The sequence below is a fragment of the Geospiza fortis genome, unplaced genomic scaffold (assembly GCF_000277835.1).
Source record: "Geospiza fortis unplaced genomic scaffold, GeoFor_1.0 scaffold40, whole genome shotgun sequence".
Lineage (NCBI taxonomy): Eukaryota > Metazoa > Chordata > Aves > Passeriformes > Thraupidae > Geospiza > Geospiza fortis.
Genome location: NW_005054297.1, coordinates 13,398,046 through 13,414,806, shown reverse-complemented (window position 1 = coordinate 13,414,806; position 16,761 = coordinate 13,398,046). Strand labels below are relative to the sequence as shown.

Genomic DNA, 16,761 nt, shown 5'->3' with positions numbered 1-16,761 from the left:
GACAGGGCTTTCCCTCAGATCAGGTCTAAGAGCATCTTTGTGGTCACCTTGCTGCACAAGGATTCTTGTGACAGAATCTGGGCACTGCCCCCACTGGCATGGGGGCAGCCAGCTGCCCCTTCCCCTGCTCACCTAATCAAGCAGGTGCTTCTAACCACATGGGTTGCTTCTAAAAAAAGGTCCCCACAGGGTGTTGTGAGAACTCATTAAGTAGTTTGCCAAGTATTAAGAAACTCCTGGATCAGAGAAGCAGTTGTAAAGGCACAGTGTAATTAAAGCACAGTTTACTTTATTATGTGTTATTAGCAGGGTTATCCATCACATGCTCTGTGCTTTGTAGTTATTAAATGTTATCTCGTGGTCACATGTGAGGAGATGCTGTGTGGTCTGAGGGTGGCAGGTACCATGGCGTGGGAGCCAGGCTGAGGTGTAAGGTTTCAGTGTCCTGAGGGGAAGAAGTCTTCCACTTCTCTTTTGCTCCCTCTTCATCTGCTTCCTCTTCCCTCCCCTCTCTGGGAGGGCAGAGAAGTAACATCTCCCACCTTCCCTGCTGACCCACTTGGGGCCCTGGGAGAGGATTGCAAAAACAGATTAAGATTTACTGTGAAGCTGTATTAAGTTAAGATTTTCACAATCCCATGCAATTTACTCTGCCTATTGTATTCTTATGTTAAAGTTAAGTAGGGCAGCCTGCACAGAGCACACATGGTCTGCAGTGCCCATCGCAGAGACACAGCAGACACACCTGCAGCAGGGACCAGGGATGCTCTCCCTCATGCAGTTTGCATGCTGTACGTCTTCCTGGCTTACCAGCATCTTAGAAGGCAGCTGGGACACCTGGTTGTCCAGCCACAAAAATACAGTTCTGTCATCTGCTCAAATGGCTGAAAGCAAGCTTGTGGTATTTGCGAGGCTGCCAGTGTTGGCAAAGGCAGCCAGAGCAATCAGCCAAATTGGAGTGGAGGTGCACCTTTTGTTACATAACTAGCCATGTCATTTTGTAATTTACTATGTGAAATGCCAGTGGCATTTATTATGTCAATTAGGATGAGCATATGTTTAGGAAGCCCTTGAGGAGTCAATCATAATTGCTCACATAGCCTCGCTTCCACCACATGATTGACTTCCTTTGAGCAGGTAGACTGTGTGCCTTTGGGAAGCAGTTACCCACAGCCTGCCCATTTTGCTACAACTCATCTTCACACTTGGAGTCTGAGCTTTTAGTTCTGGCATAAGTCTGGGCTTACTGAGCTTTGAAAAGAGCAAGAAACAGAAGTTACTACCTTAACCATCAGTATTTGACAACTAGAGGCATGCCAGCAACAAGTCTGCTTGGAAGTACTACTTTCTACTGAGGTGAGTTCATTCCTAGGACATTTTCCTTATAGTAAGGAATACTTAACCTGATGGATATATACTGTCTTACTCAGATCTTCTCTTCACACAGATCTCATCCAGCTGTTCCTAATACTGTCAGTACTTCTGGGCTGATTTTTTTTCATTTTAACATGCTGAGTAAAGTTTTGTATCCATGAAATCACCAGAAAGAGCAATCCAGGTTTGCGTGGGCATGTGAGAGACAGACAAAACAGCCGAATATATTTCCATACATTCCCAACAGGCATTTCAGCTAGATAATTCCACAACAAAAAACTTTTTCCAACATTGGTTAATTCTGTAAATTCCAGCATGAGCCACAGAGAAAAAAATTCTTTTCAAACAGTCTGGTTCTGGTTTTAGAAGTTACTTTGCGTGCAGGCACAGTATGACGTTGCTGTTGGGTCTCACAGCTTGAGCTACAACTTAAAAAGTTGGGGTTATTCACCTACTGTACTGTACCAATGGATTTTTCTATTCAGTTGGAAATGCCTTTCATCACTAAAGGCTCTGCAAAGTACTTTGATTGTTATAAGCTCTGAGAAAGACTTTTTGACTATTAATAACTTTGAAAAGCCAGCTGTCTTAAAACTGGGGCCAGGCAGAGGAGAGGTTTTGGAGGTCCTGTTTGTTGTGTCAGACACATTCTGTACTGATGTGCTGAATTTTTAAATACAATTATTTTCCTCTAAGAGCCAGTTATAACAGTCTTTCCTAATATCTTAAAAGTCAAGATGAATTCTTACCTGCTAAATTGATATCTCCAGGATTCACAACTCTCCTCCAGCTACTGGCTTTTTACCTGAAGGTATGTATCTTGCCTCTTCCCATAACAAATCTCCATCTAATTACACAGCAGGCAGGAAGAAAATGTTGTGATTCTTCTTTAGTCAGAATAGATTTAAAAATAAGTGGAAAGGTAGGGAAAAAAGAGAATAGGCTATACGTAGGAGGAATTCTGGTCAGAAGGCATGATGATAAGATTTTGGGCACCTTAATGTTTTATAAACTTCCTTCAAACAAGGTTTCAATTCAAACTGACAAACTGACTCCTTTGGCCTTTAGTGCAGCTATGCCAAGATTAGTGCAAATTATTGCATGATATTTTATAGCCGGGTCTTTGAAATGTGAATCACTGTCTTTTTTAATCTAAAATACTGTATAATACACATTGTTGAAGTGTGGATCACTCTACAGTGTTTCACACAAGTGTTGTATAGTACCACCTTGAAAGGTAAAGTCAGCGTAATCTATAAAAAACTTCAGTTGGAGAGAAGCAGTTGGTACAAACCATGGTAATGGGAAACCTGGGAGGCTGTTACAAGGGAAGACACTTTGATGAAAGGTAGGAAGTCAAAACAGTTACCATTTTACTAATGGCAAATAGTTTTCTAAAAGCATTCAACTTCATACTTCATTATAAAACCATGAATATTAAATAAGTGATGTGATCTTGCAACCCAGATTCTGGCAGGAGCAGTAAGGTCACAGCTAACCCTGCATAAATGGAGGACTGTTGTGCTTTTGCTTGAGAGGGTGAGGGAGAACCTCTGCCCCCTCCTAGCCATGAGCCACTCCTCTCCCCAGTGAGGGTGAGCCACTAGATGGGGACAATGCCCACATCTAACCTGCCCACATCTAATCTAGCCAGTGGCAGGCAGGGCTGAGGCTCCATTAAAGAGCTAATTCTGTAACTATGAAAGCTGTTCAGCCTCCTAGCAATTTTATCTGGATATTTTTTAACACAAATAGACAAGATGGCAGTCTCCAAGCCCTCTGCAAAGAAGCTGATTATCAAGGAAGGCAGGTATTGGCTGCAGCTAGGGTGGTGAAAGGAAGGCCAGGTGAAAGCATCTCTGCATGAATAAGGAGCTCCTGCCCTTACCTGGCAGCTGTGAATGCTGCTGTGGCAGGGCAGTTTCCTTACATGCCTGTGGACCAGCCCCTTTGGCCATCCACTGCCTTACTGACCCACAGAAATGGATGGCTGTGAGTCACTCAGAGATGCACATTTGTAGGAGATAAGAACCCCTGCTGGACTGGGGGAAGGATGCAGAATGACTTTGCTGCCATAATTTAGCTGAGAAGAGCATGACAGCTCTGTCAGTAGAACCTCCATCTCCCATGGGTTGTACAGCAGAGAAACAAGGTGTGAAAAGGCATCTGTTTTAATCTGCAGATACAGGATTTGTTATACACATGCTCTGAATGTGTATAAAACAGGAACATTAATAAAAGGTATCCCTTAAACACACAGAGAAGACCAAGCTACCAAACCAACTAATATTTGTCAGTCTTACTGTGCTATTTAGAATCCATTTTCTTTATACATGCTGGCCACTCTTACCATTGACTGAAGATTTCATTGCCACCAAGCTGTACTACTTCAGCATGAACTACTGGAGCTAAATTCCTCTTACTGCTCTGCAGCTCATCTGTTTCACTCCTCTGTTTTCCAGTGATGCCTGATCACTGGCTTATCTTTCTCCATTTGTGATTTAAGCCAGTAGCTGTTCCTCCAGGCTCCATGTTACTGCTTCTCTGGCCTTTAGGCATCTGTTTTATTCTTTCTGTGATAGCCACTTCCATAATATCTTTCATCGCTTAATTGTTTTTCTCTTAGCTTTTGTTACTCATTTTTTGCTACCTGAAGTCTCTCCCATTTTGTGCCATGCTACTTCCAAGTGCAGCCTCCTGACCTGCTGGGTTAATATTTGACAGTGGCTGGGCAGAGGCAGTGGGGTTCTGCCACTCTGCTTGGCAAGCCCTCTTCTTGCTACACTGCTGCCAGTGTAACTGTGGTGGTAAGTCAGAATTTAAACTTAAGAATGGTTAAATGCTTCACTGGGATGGGATAACTATGGATTTGTTATTGCAAGGAGATCAAAGGCATTCTCTCTACCTACTCTTTGTGTTTATTGTCCAGGCTTTTTATGAGGGTTTTTCTGCTATTCTCATAAGTGCTTCTGGCAGCTGCAAATTCCTAAGCAGTGAAGACCAGTAAGATGCAAACTTCTTCAAATTAGTGCAGCCTGTTGGGTATCTTTTTAAAAAATGTGTTATCATGACAGTGCTTTTCACTGTGTCACAGCCCTGGGGCTATTTTATGCCCTGATGTGACCATTGTCATTACAGCATGTGCCTGAAAACTTGGCAATATGGATATCCAGATAGCAATGTTCTTCCTTCATCATTTGCACTGTATTCTTGTGCTTCAGGTCTCTGCCTTGGACTGAAGTTTGGTTCACCACAGTGTCACAGCACTGTGACATTCTTACAAATCAGTACTTGATTTTCTTTATCCAAGATAATCTGTGCTAGGTGCTGTAAAACTATGCTAAATCTGGAACCTGAGTTGTTGAAAGCTTCCTGCACAGCAGGGAAGTGCCAAATGCTGGTGATGTCTGCTTAGGCCTGGGACCACACCTCCTCTAAAAGCCTCTCCTGCCAATCATCCTTGCAAGAACCACCCTCTGTCAATATGGCTCTGGCTACGAGAAGCATGAGACTTACAAGGGGACATCCATGCTCCGCTGAGGCTGCCAGTGGTGGCTGACACCAACTCAAAGGAACATAAGATTCCTCCCCTCTGTTTTCCCATCTCTTCCTCCCTCAAGGACAGAGCTTGAAGAATAGAGGTTCAGCCAAGAAATTATTACCTTTCCTGTTTTGCGGTGGTTTACCATCCACCTATGCAGGTTTTCTTGCTCAAAGTGTATTTTTGTTTTTTATTCATAGGTACTGGAAGAAGTAGAAATATGCACTAGTAATCAATAGATCAAATTTAAATCCCTTCTCCCCTCTCTTCTACAATGTTCAAGAGAAATTAAGACTTTAAGCTTCCTAAAAGGACATGATACTAATTATGTAGCTATTATATGACAGCACATAAATGTTATAAATACAAGTGACTGCAAACATTGCAAAGAGCATCTGCCTCTGACTGAATCCATGTGACAGTTCCATCACACACCCTCCATGCTAACTCTTTTGGTGGGATAATCACTTCTCAAAGATGGCAGTCATTCCATTGCTTGATATGTCCAGCAGTTTATGAAGGTTCATGGGTGAATGTGGACCAGGTTAGCCAGAAGGGGCTGAGATTTTTTTTTCCAGAGTTTATATTAGTATGTAGTCAAAATTTTCTGAATAATAGACCTCATAGGACTTGAATTTCATGTTCTAAAAACTCAGTGCCTGTTACTAATAAATGTGGATAGTTTGTGTGTAGCAAGTATTTGTAATTTATGTAAACATTGTAAAATTCAGGTACAACTCCTCGCACCTGCCCTTTTCCACTAGCATTGCATTATTAGTATGTCAGATTGATAAAGCATATCTGTAACGTGGCCAAGACAGTCGGACTTTGACTCCTCTGGGGCTTCTCTCATCATTTTTGCTGCAGCAGAACATGGCCCTAGGGCAGTGGTGCCTCTCTTTCTCTGTTGTCATTGCGAAAATAATTGCAGTAGCTTTGGAGCTGTAGTACTGTTTCCAGCTGTAGCTAATTTGTATCGGGGCCTTGCTGGGTTGGACATGTGGAAGTGGAGGAGAGGTATTTCCAGGGTTAGGGCATGAGGTTGGGAAGGGGTGGCTCAGATGCTCCTGGGGACTGCTCCTTCCTCAGAGCAGGGCTTTGGCTTTAGCTTTCAGGTTGGCTGATGGGAGCTGTGTGTTGGGTCTCCTGCCGGCAAGCAGCAAGAATTCTGTCCTTGAGAGCATCCACAAGGCAACAAAATGCTGGAGTTTGCTGTATTCTGGTGTGTGGTGCATAGGGCAGGCCCCCCATACGTGTCCCTGTGTGTGGTGGTGCAAGAGGGCATGTTGGGGGAGTGGAGAAACAGCATGATGCTGCCCACAGCCCTGGTTGCCCCTGGTGCAAGGCATTCTGAAAATGTAAAAGATAACAAAGCTTATAGCACAATGCTATTTTTGTCATGTTTTCTTGGTTTCTAATTCATTTTACATCTATTTTAAGAATCATGGAAGTTCCCAAGCCATGCATTGCCTTTCTTGCAAGCAGTCCTGTTGACTTGAGATGGCTCCCTCCATGAGTGAGGGATGTGGAGAGCATGGACACCCGCCACAGCCACCCCACTTCATCTAGAAGTTATCCTAGAGCTCCCTGCAGGAGCCACTTACAGTGCCCAGATAGTCTCCACCCCAGCCCCTGATAATTTTTTATCTCATTTTATTTTGCTGTGTGTCACCTTAGTAGTATTAAATAGTAATTCCTATATTAAGATAACAGGTGGTGCTGCTACCTGCACTATGGAGAGATGTTTGTTTCTTCACAAATAGCTTTTCATAAAGCTCTGGTGAATATTTTTACAAAAGGAAACATTTGACTCTGGCATATTTTAAATATTTGCAAAGGTTCTAACAGGCAATGATTTTAATTCCAGTGAAGCTACTGCTAATCAGGAGACAGAGCTTATGCAGAACTCTCTCTTGCAAGCAAAAACAGGCACTTAACATAATTGCTTCATAAGAATAAGATCTAGCAAAACATTGAAGAGAATGTTTGACATTTAAACATCTGGTTAGTGTTAGTGGGGCTATTATTTTACCTTCATGCCAGAAAAACCTGCCATGTTAAAGTTTAATTTCTCAGGTTTAGAACCCATGAGCTTTGCATAAAAATAGGGTTTATTTATATGAAAATATGCTCTGTCATAGTCAGATTTTTCTTATTATTCTTTCCCTCATTTGCCCTCAGACATGGGTGTCTGAGGCTGACACATTGTCTCAGCAAATTAAGTCAAGCTGAAAGCAAGGGTACAATGTTAAGGCAGAGCAGCAAATAAGATTCACATTTTCAAGCAAGAGCAGTAATTAGGCCATTGCATATTTTATATCTTCATGTTTATTTTCAGAGTGGAGTATCAAAATAAGCACAGAAGTAATGAGACATAAGTGCTCCAACAAGCAGTTGGGGTTCATCAAGTAAAAACTACAAATTACTCTTTGGTTTTACTGCCACCCACAGAGTTTACATCTTTAAAATACCAGCAGGCAGGTGTTGTGGCCAGAGCTAATTGGGTTTTTAGCTAGGGACATACTGGGTTTCTGTATGACAAATTATAAAGGGAATAGGCAATCCACTACTTAGCATTGTGCTGTGGAGTTCAGTATGTAAGGTGTTGGGTTCTTTGCAGAGCAAATGAAGTTTTGAACTGATTATGCTGCTGCAGATGGTTATAGCTGCTTGACTGCAGGCAGGCAAACTTTGAATGCAGGGGTCCAGGTCCATTGCTGCTGTAGTATGAGAATGGTCTACAGGGCCCCAAGCTCTACATTCTCATGACCCAAATTGTACTCCCTCTGGCTACAATACAGTGTTTGTATGCTTGTGTGTATTAGGTGAAGCTGCTGCTCTCCCTTGCTATGCTGAACAGGCAATTTGGCCATCAACTTTATTCTTACCTGTATTTCTGCACACAGTCTTGCAGTGATTGCCTACACACAATGCTACTTTTCTGGCAGAAGTAATGTGGCCACAAAATCATCTGACTGGAAGTGCAGTAATATGCTAGTTTAAGGTTTTCAACCATTAAATGCCTGTAGTATTACTCCCTATCTTGATATCTTTCTTTACAATGAGAGTATCTGTTTAAATAAGAGAGATTTATGAGAAAATATGTCCCTGGAGTTAATTTTTTCTTTTTTTTCTGTCCCCTTCTTTGCTTTACTCTCCCATCCCGAACACACAATCCTTTCCTAGTACCTGATATGTACTTCATATCCAGATACATACTGCAAGTATGGTAAGGAAACACAGCCCAGAGCATAATCCTTTGGCTTTCCTCCCCACAGATCTGACAGCACACAAGCCTTGCTACAGCTCTCACAAACAGAAAACAGGCTGGGTGTTCCCACCTGCCCCCTTTTGAATTGCATCAATTCTGATTATGAGCCAGAAAGAAGAAGAAATGGAGGACAGCTCCCTGCCACTCTGTGTCACCTGCGGCCAAGCACATTTACCAGAAGAAAATCACTTGTACAGCTACACTGAAGAGGTCGATGATGATCTGATATGCCACATTTGCCTGCAACCTTTGCTTCAGCCATTAGACACGCTCTGTGGTCACACCTTCTGCACAGCCTGCCTTACAAACTTCCTTGTGGAAAAAGACTTCTGTCCCATGGACCGCAAGCTTGTGATTCTCCAGACGTGCAGGAAGTCCAGCATACTAGTGAATAACCTCCTGGACAAGCTAATGGTTAGCTGCCCTTTCACAGAACACTGCTCAGAGGTTGTGCAACGTGGTCACCTTGAACAGCATTTCCAAACCCAGTAAGTTGTTGTTGATAGACATTTTTTCACTCCTTTTTTTGAGCAGAGAAAAAAATATCTTCAATTAATACCGGTCAAAATAGACAGTTAATGTAAAGAAACAGTTGTTTATTTCACTCCCAATGAACACAGTATCATTAATTTTGAGCTGAATTTTGTCCATTTATAGTCCAAGATGTAGGTTATATCTTACTCTTTTTTTAGAATCAAATGCATCAGTGCATGTAAGGTACTTCATGCTATTGTTAGCAGTTCTGGGTGAATACTTTGTGGTTAGCTGCACAATGACAATGTGTATGTAGTCCAAAGAGATCTGCATGTTTTGGGAAGCTGAGCTATTATAAATATTTTAATAGCACATTAAAGGTTTTATAATTGCCCTTTCTTCAAACATTTTTTGAATCACAAATGACCTATATGAGAAGTAGAGCAGAAAATATTCCAGTTTGGTATTGGTCTTTGAACCTGAGTGTTCCTTTTTTCCAGGTGAGCACTTACCCAGGGCACCATGGGGCTCACAGAGAGATAGAGTCTGGAAATCTGACTGGACTCCCTCTCCAGCCTTATCCCTCCTAGCAGTCAGGACCCCCTCCATCCTGCCTCTGGGAGAGACCTCTCCAGGGAGCGGTTTGGCTCCTCTGCAATGAGAGAACTGAATGGTTCTTTGTTTTGCAGGGTAAAAGCATGTGCTGCTGCTTTTGTCTTGCATGTTCTGCCTGTTGTAATGAAGGCAGAAAGGTAAAGAGGTACATTCAGGGCTGTGATTTCTGACAGCAGACTAACACTTTGGCATAGTCTGCGTGACAGCACCTCAGGTCTGAGGAGAGATGGGGTCTAAGATGTGCCCTTTTCTGTGAGCTGTATCTGTTACCCAGTGAAATTACTTCCCCTGAAGTTTGCAGGTGTAAATCGCATTGCTAGGTGTGTACTTCTGCATGTGCAACATGAAGGAAGCCTTGAGCCAGCACAGGGCTCCAGACTGTCCTGCACAGACACGGCAGTACTGAGGGCCAGAGCATGGCTGGTGAGCAGGCTGGTGAGCCAGAGGGTGGAGGTGTGCTCATACAGTGCACACTTCACAGCCTGCGAGCCCACAACCAGAAATGGCTCTGCAGCCTGCTGTTCAACGTGTCCTCATTTGCACTGGAGACCTCATTTCCCGAAGCACCTGGATTCTCACTAGGAATTTATTCACTTGAAGGTATTCACTGAATTATGGTATCCTAACCAACCAAAAATGTCATGATTTTGCAGTACTAAAACAAAAAAAGCCCACAAGCTTTAGCAATGCATTTATTAATCCCTTGCAAAGGTCATGAGACCACTTTTCACATGCTGGAGGTTTGGTGTTTGTGGATTTGGGTGCCCTTGTCCCCACATTTCTGGACCTGGCTTTCCCTGTGAGGGTGCTTGTTGCTCATGGTGCAAGAGTCAGTGGCAGCAGGCCCCAGCCCAGGCCAGCAGTGCTCTGGGAGTTCCACTGTGTGTGGCTAAGGGGACAAAATAACAGAGTTACTCGTAATTTTATGTCTTAGGTCAGTACTTCTCTAACAGACCTCAAATGTTAATTTCAACAGAAATGCACGTAAGGTGACTATCAGTGTTCTGTGAGCTGTTGTCACTGAAATTATGTTTCTATACAGATTCCAACCACAAAATCTTGAACCCCTAGTTCAAATGCCCTTTCCCTTTGCTATACCTATAGCTGAATTTAATGCAATTTAGACCTTCCTCTTTGTCTTCGTTTTTTGACATGATGATGTTATGGCCATAAAATTAGCAGGACACCCATTCCCAATTTACCCCCAACCCCCAATAAATAAGCAAATTGAAATAATGTTTTTTGCATGGAAGCCACATAGCTAGCACAACTTCTGATTTCTAGTGTTGATTTTCCTATGTGGATATGTGCAAGTCACTCCAGTGTCTTAGTTTCTTTTCCTTAAGGTGGTAGTAAAGGTACCCTTCACTACATATCTTAACAGAATTGCACTGCTATAAACAATGATTTGGTCCTGTAAAAGCCTGGCAAGTTTTATTCTAGTACTTATTGTTGAATGTCAGAGGCTTGGCCTGGATCTTCCCCTCAGGATCCTCAAGATCCTGTGCTTCTGGCTTGCTTGGCCTGAGCCCAAGCAGAGATAGAAAGAATTGTCTCAGGAACATATTCCCACTATTTCCTGCTGCTGCCTCTTCCCTGTGTCAGGTTCCCTGCACCAGCCCCAGGTTTGCAAACCCCAGGAGCAGAAGACTGGAGAGATGGAGTAGGGTCTTCCTACCCTAAAGCCTCTAATGTAGTGAAGTACAAAACATTGCTACATAAGCTGGACATTTTTTGTTGTTGCTACTCATGACATGGCTTTTCTTTCCTCAGAGTGGTTGGGAGTGCTGAGTTACCTTAAGGCCAAAAGGCAGAGACAGGAGAATAGGAAATCACAGGGAACTTCTGCTCTTGGGGGTTTCAGCTTTACAGGGAATAGGTACTGCAACCCCACTAGCATTCCCACTTGAGGGAAGAAATAGGAGGGAACATTCTGAGCGATTCCTAAAGGTGGACTTCTACATCCTTGTGCTTGCAGATGCTGCACAGTACCTTTCTTTTTTTAAGCACAGCATTAATTAATTATCACCTAAGGTATGTTATGCCTCTGCCTAATTTAGTTGTTGGAAATGCAGAAACCTCACTTGCCACCCCATCTTCAGTTAATGGCAAGGAGAAGAAAGTTGTGCTCTGTCATGCCCAGGGACAGATTAAACAGACTGAGCTGATGCTGTTCTCTTTAACTCTTGTGAGTCAATAGAGGGAAGGGAAAATGTGTGATTTTGCTCATTAAAAATACAATAATAATCATAAATATTTGGTGTCTGCAGTGAGAACAGTCCAGAGCCCACCTGATATCTCCAGAGAACATTATTGTGTTCTCAGTGAATAAATTAAAGTAGACTCTGCTAGGGTCACCGGGGTGGTCAGCAGTCCTCACATTGCTTGCATTATTCAGGTTCAAACCACTCCTGGTTCTCAGAGAGAAAACAAAAGTTTGCCCTGATCAGAGATGAGGTCACTGATGGGACAAGGTGAGCTTGCTGTTTTATGCTTTGTAATTGATGAGAGAACTTCACCATTTTTTAAAACACTGGTTACCATGGAGCAGTCAACTGAAAGCATCCTTATTTAAAACGTTTGCTCTTGCATCCTTCAAAAAAACCCTGAGAAGAGACATGTCCTTGGATTATTACAAGATTTATGTTTGTACAAAAACATCTGACCAGATTTGGGGAATTCAAACTGAGATGCAAACAGCCAGCAGTTGGCTGTGATCTTTTGCAGCGTTTTACTTTAAAAAGGTGTGGTCTTCTGATATCGCCTGCTACAAAACTCCACAGGGGGCATTTTTTTTCCCCCTTGTCAGACAGCTACACCCTTCCGTGATGCAGTTTAGCTCGTAACCCATCTGCTTGTGGGCAGTGATGTAAACATACCAGCTGCCTCTGAAGAACCACTCTGAATCCTGCAGGAGGCAGGTCTCTTCCCCGAGCATCGCTCTCCTCTGCAGCATAAGTCACTGTCTCGCCAACCACGCTGTGCTGTCCCTAAACCCTCACATCTACCCATCTGAGAGTCAGATCGAGTAATCCTCTTACAGGTCAATGATTTTTGCAGTGTAGCTTCGTTTAAGGGATTTAAGCTCGATTCATAATGTGCTACCATTGCGTTGAAATGGAAAGGCTTGCTTAGAAGGGGCTTGGCTGGCACGAAAGCTTCTCGTTGTGTGTCCCACCAGCACAGAGAGACGGTGGGAAGGAGGAAACCTAGCAGCAGTGCCAGCACTGCACTGAGAATGAAGGCTCTCCTGTTACTGGTCCTACCTTGGCTAAGTCCTGCAAACTACATAGACAATGTGGGCAACCTGCACTTCTTGTACTCCGAGCTGTGAGTACGCACAGTCGCGCTGGCATCGTGCTCTGTGTCTGTCTGTCTGACCCGAGTGGCGGGAAGGGGCTCGCCATGAGCGTGTCGGGGGGTCTGTCTGCCTGTGTGTCTGTGCCTGTGCATACGTGTGAAGAAAACCCTGCAACCTCTTGCCAACAGCTTCACACCGTGCTGCTTCCCATCCGGAGGCTAATAATAGCAGTACGTCCCCATTGCTTTCTGCCTTGGAAGCAGCTGAGACGTACTGAGTGAAGCTGCTTTCTCCCTTACCAACTTGTTTTTCTGTGCTGTTGTTTTAGGTGTTCATTGGTTTGGGGTTTATTTCCATTTCCGAGTCTGTGTTTTTCCTTTATTCCTGTAAATAGCCTTCTGGGGATCTGGGTATAGGGGAGGGCATCAGGATAGACACCCCCAGTAGAGCACTGTCTGTGTACATGCATAATGTTCTGTGTGTAAAGCTGCATGCCTGTAGCAAAATGCTGAGAAGCCTTTCACCAGAAATAATTCACTTGAGACAGAAGAGAATATTCCCCTATTTCTGTTTTTGCCCACAGCAGAATGTTATTTTTTCTGTAAAGCAAATTTAACTGTAGCAATCTGTTCATATATCTTCATGCTTTTAAAAAACCCACCTCAAACGACCCCATAGCTGGTCTTTCCAACCCATAAAACAAATATTCTATGGTATCTTCTGTAAATGTTATTACTTTATTTTTTCTTGAATGTTATTGTACTAGTTAGTGGAGATTTTATGACTAGAAATAGATATTTGCTTCACTATGTTTTCATTAATTATGTGTTGTTTGTATTTTAACAAATTGTCAACTTTCAAGATCTTCATTGAGATAACAAATGCAATGTCTAATTCTCTCAAAAATAAAAATGACTGTATTATGCCTACAGTAGGAATATTTTAGGAACAGTTGTGATTAGTACCAAAGAGACTAATTTTCAAATTATTTTGTCTCTACTGTCAGACAAAAATAGCAGTGTTTTGCAGAAACACAAAGTCCTCTTTTGAAATCCTTGTGTGATGTGCATGGTAACTATTAATAATTTAGTCACACTGCATACAGCAGCTTAGGATTTCTGTATGCTGTAGGTGTTTTTAAACATTTAACAAATCTAGTGTTGAGGGTTGCAGCTATGTCCTCATTTTAATTTACTGGCATTTTGTTTAAGAATGTTAATTTTAAAAAATTAAAAAACAAACCCAAAAAACCACAAACAACAAACAAACAAAAAGCAGTTAAGCCAAGCAGGCTACAGGAGCAATCAAGCTCAAAACAGGGCAGATGAACACTTATAATGGAAACAATGGCATCTGGGGCGTCTAGTTTCCAGGAAAACAAACCAACGAGATTAATCAGAGCACAGGCACAGATGCAGCCTACTTGCTTTTCTTGGGGAATTCAGGTTCACTGATTCTCCCAGGATAAAGGGCTATGATGTACGGTAGCTATTCATCTCTTATTTATTTAGCCTTCTAACCCACAGAGATGTTAGTTGTGCTGAATGTCTGCAGTTGTTCTAATGGAGTGGGTGTGGACTGGGGCTTGGACGTGCATCTTCAGTTATCAGCAATGGGAGGTGCACATCCCCTCTCCAGCACCCAGCCCTGGATGCTATCTGGCATCCTGCTGCCAGGAGCCACTGCTCAGGGCCTCTCACACCACTCTGCCTCTGGCCAGGGCAGCAGAAACTGGCATTTACTGGGGCTGACACAACCCAAATGGGCACCAGGCAGTTTGACCTCCTTTCAGGAATTTCTTCTTCTCCTCCACGTGTATGTAGTGGAGGAGTTATCTCTTCATCTTTGGCTGCTGCTGGATGCTGTACAAGGCGTTGATACAGTGGGATAGATTCAAGGTCCTTTCTAATTACAGCAGTTGAAAGAAAAAGAGAAATACTATTTAATCAGTTTATACAAATGTTATGATCTACAGGTTGCTTCTTCAGTTGCTTGGGCTCTGCTTGGACATTTTTAATGCAGTTTTATGAGTGAAAGAGAAAAGCCCCTGGGGTCCAGGACAGCCTGACACTCAGGGGCATGTGTTAACTTTTGCACCCGAAACAAGCAGCTTTGTAAATTTTTACCCACAGCTGACTGAATAGTCCCTGCTGTGTGTAATGTGTCTGATGGCTTGCACCATGGCTACACCCCGTTGTGTGTACTGTGTCTGATGGCTTGCACCATGGCTACACCCCATTGTGTGTACTGTGTCTGATGGCTTGCACCATGGCTACACCCCATTGTGTACTGTGTCTGATGGCTTGCACCATGGCTACACTCCATTGTGTGTACTGTGTCTGATGGCTTACACCATGGCTACACCCCATTGTGTGTACTGTGTCTGATGGCTTGCACCATGGCTACACCCCATTGTGTACTGTGTCTGATGGCTTGCACCATGGCTACACCCCATTGTGTGTACTGTGTCTGATGGCTTGCACCATGGCTACACCCCATTGTGTGTACTGTGTCTGATGGCTTGCACCATGGCTACACCTGCTGTGTGTAGTGTGTCTGATGGCTTACACCATGGCTACACCTCATTGTGTGTACTGTGTCTGATGGCTTGCACCATGGCTACACCCCGTTGTGAGTAGTGTGTCTGATGGCTTGCACCATGGCTCAAAACTAGGCCATAGTAGGCAAGAAAGCATTTTTTTCATTATCGCATTATCTTTGGTTGCTGGCGAGTACAAATACTGGCCTCAGTCAGGACTCATTATTTTCTTGGCTGTCATCCACCAGAAATACCAACTGAGGAGGAAGAGTGGGATGATGGGTTTGCTAGCAACAAGGAAAGAGCTGGAGGACAGCGGGGGATGCAGTTACCATCACTGGTGCTGGCACAAGAGGAAGAATAAGGGTGCTGGGATTCACACTGCCCTCTCTCTCATACAATCCATCTCTTCCCTTCTACTCTGTTCAAAGGTTTTGTTATTTATAATGCATTGCTGAGGTTTGTTTTAGTTCCAGGGCATTTTTATTCCTCAATGTAGAATGGGCTACTTGGAGAATAGCGATTACAGCACAGCACAAAACCCATCTGGAGAGGCAGGCCCTGGAATCCAGCTTGGAAATAAAGAGATTTTAGCAGATTTGAAGAGGAGAAATGAAGTTGGGGAAAGGCTGTGCCAGACCTTTGCACTTCAGCTTGGTGCCACACAGGTGGAAAAGGGACATGTGTGGATGTGTTGTAGTGGCACTTTATGGGATAGATGTTGGGTGCCACTATTTTTAGTTTTCTGTTAGCAGTCTGATAATTACAGGTATTCCCAGGAAGCAAATACATGTCCCCTGATGTTGTCACCTGCAATAAAACCTCTTCCCTGGCTGTTGTCTATTGTTCTTCCCTAAGCACAGGTCTTGACACAAATGTTGTTCCTGTCCTTGCTCTTTGCCAAATTGTGAAGAGCAGCATGTGATAAGCCAGGGTTCTTTCTTTTGAGGAGAAGCCCGTGGAAACATCTGACAGAAGAACAAGGGAAACCTGTGAGATTTACCTTGAGGGATCTCTGGGAGATGGGGGGATGTAAGCACACAGTGTCTCGCACCAATGTAAGGGCCTATTTGGGTGTTGAGGGAACCCTACCCCAGGGTTCATGCCTTCTTCTTTATATGTCTGCAAAGACTTGGAAAGGCATCTGCTCTCTTTCTTTCTTATTTAACATATCTTCAGAGAGGAAATACTTGCCCCAGCATTATTTTGGGTTGAGGTATGTTATTCCCTCCAGTTAAAAACATGGTTTGTGCATGGAGAGGCAGCCTGAGGTCACTCTTAGGAGGCTTTCCTGAGTGTGATAACCTGGTGACACTGCTCACACCATTGCTATCTCTCTCACTTCATAGGACAAGCTATGCAGCCAGGTATTCCTCAATAGCAGGACTTTCTCCACCTTTAGCTCAAAGGGTCACTTAGAAATAAAACTGAGGGAAGGGAGGTTGCAAGACTGGGCAGTAAATAACCTCACCTTGTCTCCCTAAGGACATCAATCACGTGACAGCCTGGGGTGCTTTCCAGCCTTATCCCAGCCCAGCACGTGGCCGTGCTGACCGGGCGAGTGCCCGGGTGGTGCCGGGCATTGCGTGTGCCCAGCACAGGTCGAGCGCAGGGGAGTCCTTGGCAGCCACTCCGGCTCGCACTCT

At 43.6% G+C, this 16,761-nt stretch overlaps 1 protein-coding gene across 2 annotated transcripts in view; it reads left to right on the top strand.

The window, feature by feature from the left end:
* Window positions 1-1,126: 1,126 nt before the first annotated feature.
* The window catches only part of LNX1 (ligand of numb-protein X 1), a 74,679-nt gene continuing 59,044 nt past the window's right edge, over window positions 1,127-16,761 (top strand). Inside the window, exons 1-2 of one of the 2 annotated variants that reach the window (XM_005415491.1) lie at window positions 1,127-1,356; window positions 8,194-8,674. In XM_005415491.1, the coding sequence (XP_005415548.1) occupies window positions 8,289-8,674 (386 nt within the window). In that variant the 5' untranslated portion in view covers window positions 1,127-1,356; window positions 8,194-8,288. Of the gene's footprint in view, window positions 1,357-8,193; window positions 8,675-12,513; window positions 12,606-16,761 lie in introns of those variants that run through there. The other variant, XM_005415492.1, reaches the window with a different exon arrangement.